Genomic DNA, 21,473 nt, shown 5'->3' with positions numbered 1-21,473 from the left:
TTTACAGCGATCTTGTTTGGGATAATTTGCCCAAAAATGGTTTTTACGATTTTCCAAAAAAACTTGGCATACTTTTGTCTTTAACATGTTTTTTTTTTTGTAAAGATATAATTAAAGGCATTTTAGAGTGAGTGGGGGCGTTTAGTCTTTCTTAGAAAATGGCATTTCAGTTAAAGTTTACATTTATTGGCCTATTAAGTATTTATTTTTAGCAAAAATTCCAAATTTATTAAAAATTTACTGACAAAATGTTATTTTACTTAATAAACTTTTAAAAATTCAAAAAGGTTCTTCAAAAATTCGAGCCGAGCTACTCAGGTTAGTCTCCCGTGGTTAGAGCGGCAAGGTGATGATGGTATGTGCTCTCTGTGCTCTTTAGGGGAACGGGAGGATCTCTATCATTTCCTGGCTGTATGTTCGATTCTAGGTGAGCTCCGACTCCGGATCCATGGGTAGTTCTAGTCTTTCTAGTCTTGCTGTCCACCTCGGATTATCTTCCACTGATTACTTTTGCCAGAAGAGCCTGGAATGTAAGATACAAAATTATAAATGGAGAGTCGACAATTTAAATATCTTTTATTTTCAAGAAGTTTAATGATATACTTTGATCTTTAGTAAAAGCTCTAGAATTTGGTTTGCTGCTCTTCTTTGGCTCTCCATTCAACCCTCATCTTTTTCTGACTCTTGTCCTTTTCTTTATTTTTATTTATTTATTTATTTTCCTTTCTTGATCTTAGAGCTAACTCCTGCAGACTGCTGTAAGCCATGCAGTTTCCTAATTATAAATTTTGTATTTTATATTATTTTTGTATTATAAAATTAAAGGATTATTAATAAAAATTTAACATTTTTTAAAAATACTTGAAAGATACCTTTTCAAAAGAGGACAAATATAATTTGAAATGAACCACTTTTTAGAGCAAATTGTGAGTTTTATGAAAAATTTTAATCACGTAAACTAAGTCAAAAGCACGTCTGTAAGACATCACACCAAATTTTAGGTTTTTTGTTTTAATGTACACTTAAAATACTGTAAGTCCTGCCAGTATTTTATGTTATCATTTATTATCTGGGTGATAAATGTTGAGTGAAAGGATTAGAAGCATGTGGTGGGTGTGGATATGAGTTTCCGGTTGGAAATAACCCACTTGGAATACCACCACCTGTTGTGTAGCCAGCACCATTACCGACCAATGTAAAGATCCCATAAGATACAACTGATTTGACCGGAATCTATAACCAATCCTTACTTTACAGTCTTCCTTTACGCATCATCACTTTGTAACATCCTGCTCATCTTATTTCTACATATAAAGTGCAATCTTATTTTGTTTTCTTTAGTACCATCTTTTATTTGATGATCCCTTTTATTTTTGTAACTTCTATTTCAAAAAAATTAAATAAATCTCAGGCATAGTTTTAATTTTTTTACTATTACTATTCAGAGCTCTTCACTTAATGGGATGTAACTAACTTCCACTTCAGACAATCTAGTCTCATTTGAACATTCATGTTAGCGTTTAAATGTAATGGAAAACACTAATTTGAATCTCACGAAAGGATTTTTTCCTGATCCTTTGAAAGAGAATCGCGATGGAGTTGAGCTTACCTCCAAAGCACCATTTAACCAGTTAACTGTTTCGACTTTGTTGGAAAATGTGTCCCCAACGTGCGTCGTACAAATTAAGCGATGACGAATATATTCGTCAAACCCAGAGTATCTTTGATATGAAATTGGGTTGCGATGAAATGATTTTTATATATTTTTTTTTTCGTTATTTATTTCATGTACACTTATTAATTTATTTATATTGACATAAATGGGAACCAAAAACATCAAAAATAAAGTTTTACTTTAATTTGTTGTGACAGAATAGATTTCAGCAAAACATGGTACAATGCATAAGGCAACTTCATAATGTTTTGGAAAAAGGCAGTAATGCTTTTCAGAGTGTACGAGGGTCGTTTGAAAAGTCCGTGCAAAAATAAAAACTACTTAATTTTTTGGGGTAAACCTTTTTTATTTTTCAACATAGTCTCCTTTTAGGCTTATACACTTCTTCTAACGCTGCTCTAGTTTGTTGATCCGTTCCGAATAATAGGATTTGTCCAAGTCTGAAAAATAGCCATTCGTTACTGCAATCACCTCCTCGTTTGAATAAAATCTTTTTCCCGCCAGCCATTTCTTCATATTGGGGAACAAATAGTAGTCCGAGGGAGCCAAGTCAGGAGAATAGGTGGGATGTGAAACGAGTTGGAACCCTATTTCCATTAATTTTGCGACCACAACTGCTGAGGTGTGAGCTGGTGCGTTGTCGTGATGGAAAAGGACTTTTTTGTGGGCCAATCGTGGGCGTTTTTCTTGCAGCTCGGTTTTCAAACGGTCCAATAACGATGAATAATATGCACCTGTAATAATTTTACCCTTTTCCAGATAGTCGATGAGGATTATTCCTTGCGAATCCAAAAAGACAGTTGCCATAATCTTTCCGGCCGAAGGAACGGTCTTCGCCTTTTTTGGCGCAGATTCCCCCTTGGTAACCCATTGTTTAGATTGTTCTTTGGTCTCAGGAGTGTAGTGATGTATCCATGTTTCATCCACAGTGACGAAACGACGCTTAAAGTCCTGCGGATTCTTCTGGAACAGCTGCAAACCGTCCTTGCAACACTTCACACGATTTCGTTTTTGGTCAAGCGTGAGCAATCGCGGCACCCATCTTGCGGATAGCTTTCTCATGTCCAAATGTTGATGCAAAATATTATGTACCCTTTCATTCGAGATGCCTACAGCACTAGCAATCTCACGCACCTTCACTCTTCTGTCATCCATCACCATATCATGGATTTTATCAATGATTTCTGGAGTAGTAACCTCAACAGGGCGTCCAGAACGTTCAGCGTCACTTGTGCCCATATGGCCACTCCGAAAATTTTGAAACCACTTATAAACTGTTCTAATCGAAGGTGCAGAGTCACCATAATGTTTATCAAGCTTCTCTTTAGTCTTCTGAGGCGTTTTGCCTTTCATAAAGTAGTTTTTAATCAACACACGAAATTCTTTTTCGTCCATTTTTTTGAAAATCACTCGACTTCCTCGATTCAAACGAATGCCAAACACAAAGAAATAGACCGATCTGGCTGAAACTTGGTGTGTGTTCTTCCAAGAGATGCTACTAACTAAACATAACCTCGATACGCGCCAGTGGTGCTATCTCTCTGACTTTGCACAGACTTTTCAAACGACCCTCGTAGTTCGATGAGTTATAAATCTGAGAGGAGTTGTACGAATTCTGTGCAGTGCTACTCTGCAAAATAACCCTGAGTCCAAACCTTCAGCTAAAATTGAAGTGGTTTTGAAAGAGAAATGAGGCTTATTATGTTTAATAAAGTTATTATTGAAAAAATTACTATAATTTTAATTTCGTAGTAACACTAGTTTTCAACTATTAGTTTATTGGTTCTTAACTATTATCTTTTAAATATTTTACCTTTCTGTAATGAAAGTAAAGGAATTTTTTAAATTAATAATTGCAATTTTGATCGGGGCATCACCCTCAGAAAGTATAACATTACTCCAGTTACTCCATTGATCCAGTTCAACTAAATGGAAAAAATCGTAATTCTTTCGGATTTGTGCCATTTTCTTCTGTGATTTATTTTTTCTGAAATGAGATTAGTTTGACAGTATTAATTTTTTAAAAACCTTTTCCATAAACACTTAAGATAAGGTATTAATAAATGGTTTCGGTCATTAGTTAAAATGAAAATCCACAATACTTGTCAATGTTACAAAAATTTCTCTAAAATAGCCCCTCCCCTTACTAGATCCAAATCTCCCGACAATCACCCCCACTCTGCCACCTTTACTTCCCCTTCGCCACATCCAACTCTTTCTCCTAATTTACTCTGAACGTTCATTTACAATATATTATCTACCTTTATAATTTGCCGTTAGCGTGCTGTGAGCAATTACTCAAACATCATCCGACAGCTCACTCGTCTCCTAACCCTGAGGCATGCCACTAACCGACCTGCAACACTCCAACCCTTCGCGACTACACCGGCCTTCTAGAAACTTCACTTCTAACCACGGAGACTCGCATCGCTGCACCAACTGTTCTACTCATTATCTATTTTCCACACTAACCCCTGTGTCCAATCGGCATAGTTTTATTTAATGAATGCTTATTATCTAGTTTTGTCTACTTTATTTTAACTTTCCCTTACACCGTATTGTAGTAAGGGAAAGTTATTGTAATTGGGCAAATTTTGAGGTCCTTAGAAGCTGAAAAAATGGTTTTTATTGATTGGTCTTTCTCTGTCTGTGTGCGTATCCATGGAAACTCAAAAACTAATATCGCAGAAAGTTCAAATTTGAAATTACTCTTTCTGCTTTAGAAAACCTCACTCGACCACCCCACTCATACCTGATGGACTTTCCATGAATTTCTATCTTTACTGTCAACAAACAATCCCAGTTATCCCAGCTTTACTTATTAATCTCAAACTCTGTTGGCAGGGTCACTTAATGTACGGCCGCCTACCTTTGGGCCAGACCTAATAAATACCCTTCAGGGCTCAGAATGCCCTAAACAGAATTATGCCAGAAAAATTACTCATACAAAACTTATGAAGTTATAGGCAACTGTAGGGGAGACATTTTCAAAAAAATCTAGGGAAAGTAAAGAAAATCAATTCGAGTGAGAAGTTTCTGAATATTATTGAAACAGAATTTCAGCAACAAATTGGGTTTCTTCTTTATAATAATATAAGAATGGAACCATACATTATACTGAAGTGTGCTTTAGACAAAAGCTTACCAAACCTTATTTTCAAAAAAATTAAACTGTGGCTGTGTCACAGCGGACACGGCCGTGTGTTGTACGTGAATACGTTTACGTAACGGGTTATATTTTTTATATAAAATATTTTTATTTATGTATTTAGGATGAAATCAAGGAAACAAATAATTATTGTGTTACAATATAACTTTATTAATTATAGGTCTGTGATACGAAAAGTACGACACAAATGGCGTACAAGATAAATCTAGATTTCTGGTAAACGTTAAATCAATATAGGTATTACCTAACGTTGTTGGAGAAGTTTCCATATAAGACAAATTGAACTCGCTGAGCATGAAGTCGAGCAATGAGCGGTTTTGTGAGTCATCAACATTAAAGTCTCCAACTATCATAATTGGTGTAGTAAGATCAGGCTCGTAATTGGGTACAATTTTAGCGATGTTTTTGGAATATTTTAACAACGATAGTTTAATTTCTGCTAACGGTGTGCCCGGATGGATATACACACACCCGAGTATGAATTTGAAGTTGCCATTGGCCTTTTTCGTTTACTACACAGACATCACCAGCTTTTGCGTCTATCATTTCCAAATAAATTTCCGAAATATCAATGTTAACTCTATTACAATCAGTGTAGCTATTGATGTTGCGATATATGGCGACTCCACCGGCTTTGCCATTCGATTGTTCTTGAGAAGCCCTTTCTAACCGTATAGGATCTCTGTATTTGGTTTTGGCTTTTCGACGCGTATAGGCCGACATTATATATTTTTGATAATATTTTTTTATTCTAACACCTTATTATATTCACTGTCACTATTTTACACTAATGTTTTATATACAATCGATAGATTGAGACAAAGCTAACGATTAAAACTTAAACGAACATCGTAACTTCTCCGAGTCAAAAGTTATACTAATTGCAAATCTCGACACGCAGCAAAATTATCTCAAAATGGCGACTCTTCCCCCTCCACCACTCGCGATGCGTCACTGTCCTCGCTTATCGTAATGAATTCTTTGATCCTTTAGCTATCCAGTGGTCTAATTTAGTTTTGGTTGTAGACGATAGATTCGAAACTATAATGCTAAACTGTAGCCGATTTTGTTATCATTAAGTTTTTTGGATTACCTCCATATGATAGCAAATTTAAAGGCGTATTCACGTCAAAAGTGCCTTTAATCAAACAGTCTTGTAATTTATTTAAAAAGTTATCAAATGAAACTTATTACAATTTATGATATGATATTTAAAGAAAAACTCTCGATAATCTGACGTAATTAATATTAAATAAAATTGAAATTTCAATAAATTTTAAATTCCTTAATACTAAAAAAGTGATTCATTCATCAGTTGATTTTATGAAAGCGTATTACTTGCTTTCAAATCAACGCCTTTCTAGACCAAGTAAACAGTTCATTGTATGCTCCATCCCATTCCAACATTGTAAACATAGTACCATAATTAAGTACAACCCTTCTTGAACTTAACCAACTTCATTCTAGTTTAATCTTGATGGTACTTTAGAATCTTTGTTCGTACAAGCTTTAACAATTTGGAAAGCTGCTATTTAATACAGACTATACATGTATATTCAACAAATTTCAAAGCTTGTCGCTTTATTTTATAAGAGCATATCATTTCTGAGCGAATTAATAGTTTATGCCTTCTTAATAAACTTTATATTTTCTCTAACTACTAGAATAAAGGAATGTATTTTTTATTCATTCTTAAATAAAAGGACTGTTATCTTAAATATATAATGTTATGAATACGTAAATTACAAAAGGCGTACTAAACTAAGAATAAAAGCATTCAAATTACGATTTAATTTTCATTAAAGATTTAATAGATTTGTGTTGTAAAAAATCGTACATAAAAACGAGGATATATTCTTCATTTTAAAGAAAATTGCAACATTTTGTCTTTTATAGCAAAAGAGAAACAAAAAAATTGTCAAAGTTGGGTGTTTTTCAACGTTACGCTTCTTCGTGCAGTTTTTGACGAACAACCCTAATACAACTGTCCTACAGGGCAGTTTTATTAAAAAGAATTAAATTTTACACAATATTAAGTCTGGTAAAGTAAGTTTAGTCCAACAGTTTAGTTTTAAAGGAAGAAATACTGCTTGGAGAAAAATAAAGGGTTTCAGCGACGGTGCAATCACGTAAATGGAGAGTTATACCCATAATTGCTGCGGAAAGCTTTAATGGTAAAATAATTTGGAAAGGATAAATGGTCACTGGTATTGTGATTTGGGATGTGGGAGTTCATGTTGGCTAGATTGTCGAGAGAATCGATAATGTAATTGATTTTTCTTGAACCATACAATTTTGTCGAAATCCACTCTTCACTGAACTCATGAGGAGTTATGCCCAACTTAGCCATGGCCAAACTGACAGTTCAGATTAGAATATATCAGGTTTAATAGTCTAGTGAATTTAATATTTATTGATTCCATTTTATGGCTCGTAGTAGGGTGTACGGATTTTCTCCTGTTTTTATGCGGTCTAAAAATTAAAAACAATAATTTTGAGGCACTTTTAACAGTTCAGACAATATGGAAATGGAAATTTAGTGATTGGTCCAACATGATTCGTTAACTGTTCAGAAAATATTTCCTGGTTAAAACAATTTACTGTGTACTGAATTACAATTTCTATCCTTTACTGAAGATTAGTAGTGAACATTCCTTGACATACAGAAACATGAAGTGGCGAAGACACAACTGCATTACCCGAAACAGACCTTGCTAAAGTAACAGAAAATCATTATCTAAATTAGTTTCAAAGTATATTCTAGTATCATATGAAATTATTTGGAATTTGACATTTTTCAGCATTAAACAAAAATAAAATTATTGTAAAGTAATGCCTGTTTTTTTTCAGGCAGGATTTACGTCCAACTACCAATTAGGTGTCGCGGACTGAGGCGACTTGCAAACATACTTTACTGAAAATTTCTTTTATTAACCATTAAATAAAATCTAAGGCCTAAGACCGGGAATCGAACCCAGTAAACCACAATACTTATTAGCTTTACAAGTCTCGCCTCTAACCGCTCGGCTACCGTGGCGTCTTGTTTCTTCTTTATAAAAATATAAGAATAAAACCATACAATATAGTGATCCGATATGTTCATGTACATCTTCATATTAATCTCCTAATTGACGAAAAAAATTATTTTAAGTACACTGTAAGTAGGAAAAGGTGCCTAGGTGAGTAACCTGAGGAACTCAGGTAACTCATGTTATGATTGTGCCAAACTTGCAAGGACCAAATCCATTTTGAGGTTTCCTGACTTCAAAAAAGTGGTCTTTATAAAGTGGTTTGTAAAGAAAAGTAAAGCCCAGAATGGCTTGAACCTTATGTTTCGTTTGCGAACTCACATGAGGCCAGACAGTAATCCAGAAATAAAAAAACCCTTTAATGAAAGTCGAGTGGAGTTTTTTTTTTTGCAAAGATTTTCTCGAAATCTTTCCTTTGAGGAATTCACTCATACTTTTTTTTCCCAAGGAAACTCCATTAAGGGCACTTTTGGGTAAAGGTGGGTTGGGCAGACTTCTGCTATAAATGCAACTACAATATAATGTTCAATCCAATTTCTTACATAACATTATGCATGATTAAATGAATAGTTTACATACCCTGTACGAAGAAAATTCTCTTAAAAAATACACTGCCACGCAAATTTATTGTATATATATATATGACTTTGCGTCATGTTGCGTAAAAGAATGTGCTATTTTTAGAATATCGTTATTTTGTTATAATTTGGCCTGCTCACAATTTTTCAATTATTAGAAGTATAATCCCTGCAATGGCTACTTAGCAAATTGGGCGTTGCTAGTCCCTAAGGGATCATCCCAAACCTGCACATTTATATCATGAAAAGCTTTCGTGCTTCAAATAAAATATCTATCTACTAAATGAAAAAGTATTATGGGAAAAAGAAGTAGAAGAATTCTGCCGAATCATGGATCACGGTTAGATTGATTGAGGCCAACCTTTTACTACCGAGCTCCATCTCCACCTCAAAAATTACACGCCCTTTGCTTAGTATAAAATTAAACACCAGAAATGCAAACACATAATTGTCTAAAATAAATCAAGCTTTGTATCGAATACTTTAAAAACTAATTGCGCATATCTGCTGCATTAAAAGCATTATTTTTTGTTGCAAGCTAGCGTGATGCTCACCTTACTTACTACTCGATGCAACAGTATTTAGAGTAATACCTGGACCACCCTATTTGTTCCGATCTGCGTTCTTAAAGCACACCGTATTCTCACTCCAAGCCGACGGAGATCTTCTCCTACGTCATCCAACCATCTAAATCGTAGGCTCCCTCGAGTTCTTGCGCCTCCTGGTTTTCTATTTAATAAATTTTTGAGGTAACCACTCCGCAAGTCATCTACGTGTCCCTAACCAACTCAATCTCCTTTTATTTATTCAGGCGACCTGTACCTGACTCTCCAAACATTTCCATCACCAGAGTGACTTATCTTGTACCATCTACCTTTAGCCATTTTCCATTTCATAAGCGTCTATCTAGAAAGGATCAAAATTCCAACTTTCAGGAATAAATTTTGGCAAATATAATAAAACATGAAAGTATATAGAGTCACGCGATTAGCTTCAATTCAATTTTTCTCAATATATTTTACACACATTCTTTTGTATCTAATACAATAAGATTTGTAGAAAACAAAAACACATTTATTTGAGAATACTACATATGTATCTATTACCGGTTTCATGTCATAAAAATCCTTCTACTTGTATGATAAAGTGTAACAGTTTGAAGAGAACAGTGCTAGAGATGGTTGAAGCAATAAAATAAGAGCCATTGAAGGGGATAAAGATCCGCTAGGATCCATCAATAAGGATTCCAAGGTTCCTGTGGGAGAAAACAATGAAGTAAGAAAAATGTGATGTTCGATAAGAATTAGGAAATGAAGAAATACTACCATTTTTCTTTAACAATTCCGTGTGAAATAAGTCCCATATTATAATTGTGAAAAATATCAAATTCTAGGCCAAAATATTTGGCTTGAACACATACTCGACATTCCCTTACCTTTACTTGTCCAAGGGAAAGGATTAACTTGATGGATTTTCTCAGGGATATCCCCGGGTTAGAATCCAGCCATCTCTTAGAGTTGCTCTTTTTAGAAGCTTCTTGTAGTTCACAGTCCATTGACGGACAGTAACTGTAACAAGACTGGCAGTGCCACAGAAAATAATTTTAACCTTCCTGAAAGTAGTAAATTTTACACGGATTTTCTCTCTTTTACCCAAATCCAGTGATCTATGACAGTGATCTTGAATCGTAATATCGCTATCATTGTGCAACGACTCTGGATTTGATGATATATTTTTTGGAGAATTGATTAGACTTTCATGATTTGCTAATCCCATTCTTTACTTATTTGTTCTCGGCCAGCTCTCTCAACCCAACAAATATTTTGACTTCCTTAAACCCGATTTCTATCTTTCTCAATCCCAACTAATCTCATTCATTTCCTTGCACATCTTACTCACGTTTATGCTCCAATGGCATTTTTAGGCTATATCAGCGTTTCCCAAACTTTTTTGACCGCGGCCTGGTACGAGATTTTAAATTTTTTCGCGACCCACCTTATAAAAAAAACATTTATTTACAAAAAAAAAATTATTTTTTAATAAAAATAAAAATTCAAGTTATTTGTTGGTTTATTTCATACACAAAAATTGCAAAATAATTATATAACAAAAACATAAGTAATTAAAGACAATCCATTATCTTCATTTAAAACTTAAAGTAAATAAAGTAAATTTTGTTTTACATATTTTGACCTTAGTGCGAAGGATGATGTTGTTTTCCATCACATAGTAATCTCAAATTAGGACTTAATGATGTTAATTTTATTCTCAAATTAGGTTCGACATCCAATCTGTTTCGATACTTATTTTTTAAGTACACCAAGGCTGAGAACGCAGTTACACACGTATAAGTGGTGACAAAAGGCATTAAAAATTGTATCGCTTGGATATTCTTTTTGACAGCGCTACCAAAAATTAATTAGTGGTACAGTTTCACTTTTTTAAGATCGGTGTCGCATGAAATTTCAATTAAATTATCAACTTCTTGTTCACTAAGATTAAGCATTTCTTCCTTTTCAATATCGACAGAAGGCACTGAATGACGGATCGAAATCAGCCAATCAGAGCATCCGAATTTAAACGGTCCGGTAGGAAACGGTGGTAAAGGGTTGCCACCTGCAGTACTTGAAGAAGTTTCGAAAAATATTAAATTTAGAACAAAATGTTATAGATTTTTTGTGTTTTTACAATTTTTGCCACGACCCAACTGAATTTTTCTGCGACCCGATGCCGGGTCGCGACCCACACTTTGGGAAACGCTGGGCTATATCATTTAATAATCTAAAGAATCTTACACCTAAATTTCTGTATAAACCTCTTCTAGATGGATTAAGAGTTAGATTGACGCCATTTCACTTCCATTTATTTTTTAATCTCATCTCTTAGCTTCCGCATTATATTTATGGCTTAAAATTGTTGACATGGGCACTGGGCCTTCCAAACGTTTACTACGAATCCAGAATAGGCTGTTTTAATATTTCCTAGTTTCTTTGAGACTTTTACTGCTTTCTTTTACCAGCTTTGATGAGTATTTAGATAGCAAAAAAATTAATTCTTATAGCACTAATTTGTTGTACTCGTAGATATTTCCAGCTTTACTCAGCAAACGCCATGATCCCTGCTTAGAAATCAGTCGTCAGATGCCCCAGCGATAGGCTAACCTTCATATCTCTTATCTTTCATCTAAACGATGGCTTCTGAGAGATTCGTACTTTCTCGGTTTGGGTCCTATTTCCTGACTTTGAACCTGTTAAAAATGCAACTTTTTTTTCACACAGACTCGCAAGCTTTGCCTTATTACTTTATAATATTTCACTTTTCGCTCAGAGACGTGGACTAACAAACTTTAATACTATTCAAATTTCACATTTAAAAAATTCTTTCAATACCGTTAAGTAAAATTTAAAGCCCTAAGACCGGTAATCGAACCCAGTGCTACACCATGTATTAGCTTTGCAGTCCTCGCTTCTATCCACTAGGCTATCGAGAGATAGAATGAATACCCTATTTGTACAAAGGAAAATATGTTTATTTCCCTCATTAAATGAAAATGCCTTTCAAAACAAGCATAATACTAATGAATGATTTCCAGGTGAAAAGAATCTAATTCTTTACAGTAAAGATTATATTTTGGCTGACGCTCTTGTTACTCCCCATTAAAATCTGTAAAGGAAGTTTTACTTTGATTAACTAGTAAGTAAAAAGTTTGTTTGCCATCTTAGCAAAGATACTATTTGGGCTAATCAAATGACGTTACAACACTGTTCTGTTTCTAGTTTGTGCAGGTTGCGCTAGAGCCAGCTAATAGTGTTACCCTTGCACTCTAACTTAAACCAAATCTGGTGTGAACACTCACGTGACTTTCTGTTACTGTGATTCTAACTAAAACTTCAAACTTCTAACTTCAAAACATATTTATCCATTACTAACATCAACTTGATTGTAAAACTGCTCATTACATACACTTTATAATATCTCAAAAATAATTTTGCTAGTCCAATTATTTGAAATAATAGTTATTGTAGTGTATTAATGTATTGTAACATATAGGTACATGTTGCCTGCATTTCATCTAATGCCGAGTTACTTTAAAAAATCTTTTACCTATTTAGGAAGTTTATGAAATGTGGGTAATTCTTCATCTTTTGCGAAAGAAGATAGATATTTGCCAGACAGTATTACCTATTCAAATTACAATACTAAACCTGAGAGAAAGTAAAAATTAAAAGACATTTTAAGTATACATGTCATTACAAAAAATGTAATTTAAATAACATAACCTGCACGGGACAACTTGATACTTTTAACTACAAACAAGTAAATAATGTTTGCAACTACAAAGATCTTACCTGTGAATAACCCATGTATTGAAAGCCTAAATAATAACCCACTTTTTGTATTTAAGGCTATATATGAATGTTATCTATTTAGTAGTTAGGCATTACTGGAAACGGCAGGACAAAATTTAGAGACCATCATAGATCAAATTTTCGAAAAAAGTATTTATTTTTGTTTAAATCATCCATTGATTTATTTGCTACCCAATGTGAACGCCAAAAACAAAAAGACCAGAATGAAGCTCAGGGGTAACACTTCATGGTTTCGGAATTAGTGAAGATTATCTCGAGCCCAACGGCTCTTCAGTCGTCTAAAGGAAGTATTTTGGGTTAGATTAGGTTTGGAAGGTGCTGCACAAAAGTATAGTGATTATAGTATGAGCTGTCGAATCTTTGGTAGTGGAATTTTACCATCAGTTCGGTTACTAAGGGAATAGACAGATCAGTATGGATTGGTTTCGTCGGAATCATAATTGAGTGGTGATTTTTCTACTGTAAGGAATGGATTCGGTAAAAATTGGCATGCTTAGCGCAATTCCAACCAATACTCTTGTAGGTCCCATATAGGTCACAGCTATGTTTGTTTTGTAATGAGAGTTTTTTTTTAGGGGTTATCCTCCTCTCCATCCATGTCTCTTCTTTTAAGGGTTAGAACTGCCCTTGTAAACATCGCCACAGCATTCCACTGCGCCCTGCCAGAGAGCATTATGCTTTGGAAGCGCTCAGGAACCCATTGACCCACTCTTTCTTCCAAATCTCTTCTGATACGACCCCATCTTTCGCACTCAAAGAATGTGTGATGGGCGTCGTCTCTTATTCCTGAACAGTGGGGGCAATTTCCCACCGACCGCTTCCCTATCTTCCGGAGAAACTCCCGGAAGTAACCATGGCCACTGAGGAGCTGGGTGAGGTAGTAATCTACCTCACCAAAACCTCTACCAACCCAACTTCTGACATCTGGGAGCAGAACTGCCGTCCATCTGCCACGAGTTTCCCCAGTCCACGCATCCTGCCACGCAGCCATTGTGCGTTCTCGCTCTTCTCTGTAGGCTGCTGCTCTATCGGCCTTCCACCTTCTTTCAAAGAGCCGTTTCCTCTCACCGGCCAGTAGCGCCACGGGAATAACTCCCGCGATCACCAAAATGGCCGGTTCAGAAACTGTTCTGTAAGCGGAGGCAATCCGTAACGCGCCAACCCTCTGTACCCGCGCCAGTCTCTTTCTGTATACCTCCTTCTGGAGCGCGTCCGCCCAGATCTCGGCCCCGTATAGCAGTAAGGAGTGCGCTACTCCCATTAGCACCATACGGGTATGTGCCCTCGGGCCCCCTACGTTAGTCAGTAACCTACTTAACTTTCCGACATATTTTGATGCCTTATCGGCGGCCTTCTGTAATTGCTTGCCGAAAGTCAACTTGGCATCTAAGGTTACTCCTAAATACTGGACAGCGTCCTGTGAGACAATCGTCTCTGTACCCACCTTGAATGGGAGGCCCGTCTCAATCCGTCTCCTGGTGAGCATTACGACCTCTATCTTCGCCAGTGCCAATGACAATCCGTGTGCCGCCATCCACCAATTTACCCTGCGCATAACCTGGTTTAACTTCAGCTGGGCTACATTGAGGTCCCGCGCCGAAATTAGAGCTGCTACATCATCCGCGTATCCTATCAACAGCGTTTCCTCCGGTAATATTAGCCGAAGTAACCCGTCGTACGTTATGTTCCAGAGGTCAGGTCCTAGAATCGAGCCTTGCGCTACTCCGGCCGTAACATTCATGGATCTAACCCCTTCCTCCGTCTGATATACTACAACTCGGTTACTGAAATAATCACCTAAGATCCGCTGCAGATATGTAGGGATCTTGAAGTCCTCTTCCAACGCGTAATGAGAGTTTAGATCATTTAGTCTAGCAAGCGTCTATATGCACATCTCTAACTAACTCTCCTTGACAATGCACAAAACTTAGGACCGCACATTATATTAAAATGGTACATTAGTCGAAAACAGCCAACCCCCCCCCAATATAAAGAAGTGCCTATAATCGTATTGTGATGGAAAAGTTATAGTAAAAACTTTTTGTACCATCATGAGTACACAAAGTTTGTAGGAAAATTAGACGCCATTTTGGTAGAAAATCCATTCATTAACGTGGCAATTCTCATTGGGAAATATTGTTAGCTAAGTAACTGTAGGAGATTTTCCATCTTTGAGAATTTTAATAAAACCACGCACCCCTTTTTGTAGAAATAACCTGACTCCCAGGGAACCTAAATTCTGGTAAAAACCCTTTTTTCGAAAATACAACATGATCGGTGTAAGGGTCCAGCTTTGCATAACATTTTGTAGAAAGTCATTGGGATACTTAGTTTTTAAACAAGAAAATAAATTTTATTTAATTTAGGTAGTTTACTCTCTGAATTGTTTTGTAATCGGGGTTATAAGAATTAGGACAAGGAGGAAAATCACTAATTAAATTACGAAAGGTGTAGGAACCGCTGAGTCGACACCGTATCATATATAAAAACTGGGCTACTGGCTGGCCAGGCTCTCACACTTTTCGGAGGGGCCAGTTGTCCAGCGGAGGAGCCAGTTGTCCAGCGGAGGAGCCAGCCGCCTTGCGGAGGAGCCAGTGGTCATGCTGTGGAAGGGGTTCGTCGGCTGGCTTGTGGCTGGTGAGTGTAGCCCAGTAGTAATTTAATAGCGGTATTTGTTTAGCCCCAGTATGGTCGACTCAGTGGTTGCAAAGATTGAATAGGTTACTTGTGATGTTGGGGATACGTATTAGAGTGTATTAGAAGCGAGGTTAGATAGAGAATTGTATAAGATATTCAACTGGGTGGGTTTATGTAAGGGATGAAGCGTAGGATCCGATTTACTTTGGGGTATTTGTTGATAATTTGTTTGTCCTTTTTATTTGTTATTGTAAATAAATTATTTTAAATTATTGTAAATAAATACTATGGCCGAAATCTGTAATTATATTGAATTGTGGTTGGAGTGACCAGTTCCTGTTTCCTCACCGTGCGGGTTGGCAAGCGCCCCTTACAATGATTAAACCTCTTTTAGTATTGTTCAGATTTTAATGTATTCTTTACGGTATTGTACAAACTGCAGTATTCTAGTGATAATAGGTAATGAGATATGGAAGGTAAAATTTTAGATGTTTTCGATGTAGTTTCAAATTCGTTCGAAATTCAAACGTTTATATCTCCGTTCGTATTAGCCAGATAGAGTTAAAATATAGTGCCTATTTATTTATGAAGAATGTAATTAAAGCGGCCAGCGCCCCTTACAATCGGAATGTTTTCCTTGCCTAGTAAGACGAAATATGGATCTGATGTTTGAATGATAAAAAACTAGAAATATTAACTGCCAAGGCTGGAGTAATATTACATTAGTTTTATTCACACCATTAATTACTAAAAACAAAGCTATATATTTAATTGATGCAACACATTTCAGGACGCATGCTTTCTTCTCCAACTCTAATTTAATAATTTATTTAGACCTTAATCATAATTGCAAGATTGCATGTTAGTCCAGCCAGTGTATCCCCTCCACACATATCAAACTAGAAGTTGTACTCGAAATTGATGGGGTTTTGTTTTTTCTCTAGTTTACCACTTGTTTTCTCTGTTTTATTTTTTATTTAGCATAAAATGACCGTATTTCTCTGGCTACTTGGTCCGTGATAAATCTCCATCGAATTCAATCATAGTACGCCCTCTTACGTGTGGTTCTTTTTTAAACCAGTGGTTTAGGGTTTATATTTATTAGCTTTTATTCTATTGCTTACTTTTCGCCAAAGAGTTTAATTTAGTAAATGGTGAAAATGACAATATCCGTGATATATTATAAACTAAGAGACTTTGTCTTACATTTTATTTATTTGTATCTTTGCAATAAAACAATAAAAAAATGTGTGATAATATATTATAATAGTTTGAATAATATGCGAAGCAAGTACTATATACCACTTTAGGGGTTAGAATTAATATAAACGATCTTACTGGCAGCCACAGTAGCTCAGTCGGATTTTTGGATTAAAACTGGCTGGTAGGACAGTTGCATCAGGGTTGATTGTCAAGAAAGTGCACGTAAAAGCGTTTCTCTTTTCCTATAAAAGATAAAATTCCCAAATTTTCTTTAAAATAGCCCAAATTCTCCTTTATAACTGTAATTTTTTTCCAACTACGTAGATCTAATAATTTCGGGAAAAAAGTGTCTGAAAATGAAAAAAACAGCATTTTCTGAAAATGTACTTGTTCTTCTTGTTACCTTTTTTTGTAAACAACGTAGCACCTAAACGCGATAACCGATTTTCACAAATGAGATGTCATTCGATTCAGAATTTCATGTAGATGTGCATTTTTGGGGCCTTGAAGCTGTACATCGAATAGAAAATGAGTTAACCCCCTCCAAAATTATTATTGCTAATAACTCTGTAAATCTTAGCCTGATATTGATAAAATTTGGCAGGATGAAAGGGTTAGGGCTCCTCTAGTAATATAAAAACGACCTATTAAGGGAAAGTTTTGCAATCGTTTCAAATTATCCGATTTTCACAAAAGAAGTGTCATTCTAATCGAAATTTTGTATAGATTTGCACATAAGAGGTATGGACTCTGATGCTCTTAAGGAACGGAGTTTGCCCCACGCAAGTAAGGAAGGCCCTCTCTTAAACTATTACTAATATCACTATAGTCTGATTTTAGTAAAATTTAGCAAAAGTTTAGTTTCCCTTTGCCTCATAGGGAGAAGTACTGTAATCGCAGTTTCATTTTTCTTACTTCTCTTAAAAGAAAGTACTATAATCGCAGTTAAATTTTGCTATTTACATTACAAATACCTTCCTATTTTTATAGGAAATACGTTTTCTCAAGAAAATTGTTTTTAAGGATTCTTTGAGGACCGCAGCTATAAGCATTCATTAAAAACATCTTTTCAGTTAAGGATATAAGGGTTAATCAACCCCTATGCTTAACTTTTTAATAGTTGGTGGGATGTAGGAGGTTACATTTTGGAGGTTGGGCAAATCGTTCAAATTTCAAACCTTTATATCTCTCTTCACACTGTTCCGATTTTAATGATTTCTTTATCGAATTATAGAGAAAGGTCTACTCTATAACTGACATAAATAGCATTGTTTTAGTGATAATAGTTATATTGAGTTATAGGAGGTTAAATTTTTTCAGGGTCTGCAAATCCTAAATTTACCAATGCTTTTCATTCCAATGCACCCAGCATACTGGGACACAAATATTCTCAGGTTGTCTTATTAAATATTCTAAGGACCAGATCAAAGGAAAACCAAGATATTCAGATGTTTAGAGGATACCACCTAAGACAGTCCTATTAGATTGTGAATTACCTTAATTCTTGGAAAGGACTGGTCCTCATAACGTCTTTGATGGCCTGTTAACTAAAGAACGAGTAATCCTAGACAAACCGCGAGAAAATGGAGATCAAATTTAGCCACCCTACCAAAAAATAAATAAATAAATAAAAATTTATAAGTAACAATAAAAATGGCGTACATACAATCCAATCAGTTTTCATTCCGCAGAGAACTTCAAAATGTATTTCCGTTAAAAACATGCAATTCCAATATTTGTACGATTCCATATTTCTGGTGACAAGGAACAAGAGAAAGTAATTAACTAACAATATCAGAATTTAAATTAAGTTTTCTATCTAGAAAGGTATTCACAATTTTTGTCTTCCCACAGAACAGTAATTGCATATTTATCTTCGGAGTACAATCAGAAAAAAAACGAGGGGAAAAAATAATTTAAATATTGCTCTGCGGGCTGTGACTATCTCTCTCTCTGGAGCGTCACTTGTTTTTCCAGCTTAATTTTCCGTTGAAAATTGGTAAATATTATTTCAATTGAATTCCCTACTCTGATTTTAATTTACTGGCAAATTTACGCCCATTCCTTCAGCTAAGTAACAGTTTATTGCTCAAATATGTTAATCATGTAGGGGCTTTAATTAAAAATACAATTTTGGCTGTAAAAGCTTTGTTCTTGCCTGGTAAAAACTTTTAAATAAAAGCTTAACAACGAAATTAACATTCGAGTTGTTAAATCGTCTTCACAATTTTTAACGGCAACACTGAAAAATTGTAGAAAGATTTTCAATTAAATTAATTCATTCTGAAATTTAATTTTTCCCAAAAATTATTTTCTCTGCAACCATGTAGGGAAATTCTCATTACTCAATTAAAATCAGCTGTGTAATGCCCAACTTCCCACACTAGTGGGGGGAAATTCCCATTAGTGTCACTTTCCGCACAAGTGAGTGGAAAAACTTTATTGTGCTTCCTTGATATAAGAAGTTTTGTTATTAACATAAATATTATCTGTAAAACTCTAATAAGCTTATTTAAATTTATTTTATTTAAATAATTAAAAAAACGAATATTAAAAAATAAAATAAAAATTGAAAGGAATATAGAAATAAAAATAATACTTTAATAAATAATTAGGTATTTTTAATTATAACAGTTAAAAAGGTTATAGTGTTACCTTATAGAAATTTAAAATGGATTCTAGTGATGCCTGTTTAGAAAACACTCCTCCATCAATAAAAGAAACAGCAGAAAATGTAATAAGTAATGTAAATAATTGTAATATAACAATAAATGTTTATAATAAATAAATTACTTTTTGTAGACTGTAAAAATGAAATTTATAATTTTATTAGTTAATAAATGGTTGCAGAAAAAATATAATATTTAACTCTAGTGTAAAGTATTTTCCTCATACTCGGCAATTTGCACTTGCACTCGCATCGCTTCGCTCGCTCGTGCGTGCAAACCCTGCCTCGCGTGAGGAAAAGTACTACTTTCCACACTTGTTACATAAATAACTATACATGTAAACTTGAAGACCTTCAATATTTTTTTTTGCATTGATGAAACACACTTATTTATTAGTAACTGATAACATCAACCATTTTTTTTTTGCCTTATTGTACTACGCAAATCAGCCATTGTGTACTTGCGCCTAATTTAAAGTCGAACAATCGGATTTACTATGTGTGAGAGGGGTTACTAGATGTTATAGAGGAACTATAATTTATTTCTGTTATATTTTGATGTTATTGGTTCGGATATAGTTGTACTGTTCTTGGTATATATTGTCCGTATGGTGCGTCAGTATAGTGTGTAGATCGGCCGGTAGAGGGCAGTCTGTCTTCAGTACTGCCTTCCACAGCTGATCCCTGCCGCTGGTATATTTGTCACAGGCTAAGATTAGATGATTGGCGTCAGCTATTGATTCGGAATCACAAGGACATGTAGAATTTATTTGAATTCCGATACGCGCCAAATGATGTGGTGAATAATTATGATTGAATCTTAGCCTGCTGTAGAATCGTCTACCTTCGGTATATTGATTGTACCACGGTTTTACTGGAATTGAAGGTTGAATGGTTGAACAGAATTTTCTTTTTACATTTTTTGAAATGGAGTAACTTTCTTCCCATTTTTATCACTTATTTTCTTATAGTAACTTTTTATGTCTGAGGGAGAAAGTGAGTTACTTGTAGGCTGCCGCAATCGAGTGGCTTCTTTCGCCGCAGCGTCAGCCTTCTCATTGCCGGCCAGCCCGTAATGACCTCTCTATACTGACTTACCATTCCTAATCAGTTGGTTCAGCAAGTTTAAGGAATCCACAATCAGGGAAGAGGGATCTCTACCGGGGTTTTTTAATTTTTTGAAGCGCGCCTTTGCTATCACTCAAAACAATGGCATGCTGGACAGTCGATGACAGTAAATATGCTAAGGATTTATTGATGGCTACTAATTCTGCAGTAAAAACTGAGTCTAAATTATTGAGTTTATATTGAAAACAGTTATCTAACTGGGGGATCACAAATTTCATCACATCCTAAATTTTCCTAAATATTGTGCTGGTTGCTCATTGGTAGATTCGGATATGGTTGGCCTTTCTTTTGAGGGGGCCGGTTGCATGAAACCTTTTGGAATCTTAAAATTTTTATTTTTAATCTTAAAATTAATAATAAATAATTATCGTTTAAAATAATAAAATTATTTAAGATGCAAAAAAGGTAGATTTCTTATTTGGAGCCAAGGTTCACAAAAATAATATATATTTATATTTTCTTTATAGTAAAAATTAAGCATTATTTTGCATTCCAAAATTGAGGAAACCAACCAACCGAATAGTTTTACTGTTTTTAGGGATTCTTTCATAAATGGTTCAGACTTTCGAAACTCTCATTTGAAATTAAAAGACTTCTTAACACTTTATAATAAAACCACTTTAGATCTAGGAATGCGAGGTTTAGGATTCAAGCAACCAATCCAACTCCTATCTTGTGCTATCGTTCTAGTCAATAGCGCTCAGATAAATCACCTACTCTACGAATCAAACTTATATATTGATTTCAAAATTTGTTGTTGTACAAAATTATTAAAACTACTGCAAAAACAAATAATGTGAAGACGCCCCGTCCAACGCGTTCATTCACCTCGCTTACAATCCCAAAATCCCCCAAGTAATCCTTCTAGAAAATAGAAACGCCGCTAGCCTCGCGTCCCTTGCCTTTCTTTAAAAGTTACTCCGTCATCTGTGATCTGAAGTTTTAAAGGAGTACCATATTAATAAAGGCGTTTCCCCAATGCAAGTTATTGTGAAAAGTACATTTAACGTACGACA

General features: G+C 35.1%; 1 protein-coding gene across 3 annotated transcripts in view; it reads left to right on the top strand.

The window, feature by feature from the left end:
* The window catches only part of LOC141451015 (uncharacterized), a 1,067,280-nt gene that overhangs the window by 298,881 nt on the left and 746,926 nt on the right, over window positions 1-21,473 (top strand). The window contains exon 1 of one of the 3 annotated variants that reach the window (XM_074122024.1): window positions 15,085-15,458. The exons of the other annotated variants lie outside the window; for them this stretch is intronic. Coding sequence (XP_073978125.1) covers window positions 15,422-15,458 — 37 coding nt within the window. The 5' untranslated portion in view covers window positions 15,085-15,421. Of the gene's footprint in view, window positions 1-15,084; window positions 15,459-21,473 lie in introns of those variants that run through there. 3 annotated transcript variants of the gene reach the window in all.

Source organism: Rhodnius prolixus, unplaced genomic scaffold, assembly GCF_049639745.1.
Source record: "Rhodnius prolixus isolate KJV_2025 unplaced genomic scaffold, Rpr scaffold_8, whole genome shotgun sequence".
NCBI classification, from domain to species: domain Eukaryota; kingdom Metazoa; phylum Arthropoda; class Insecta; order Hemiptera; family Reduviidae; genus Rhodnius; species Rhodnius prolixus.
This window is presented reverse-complemented; position numbering and strand designations above follow the sequence as displayed.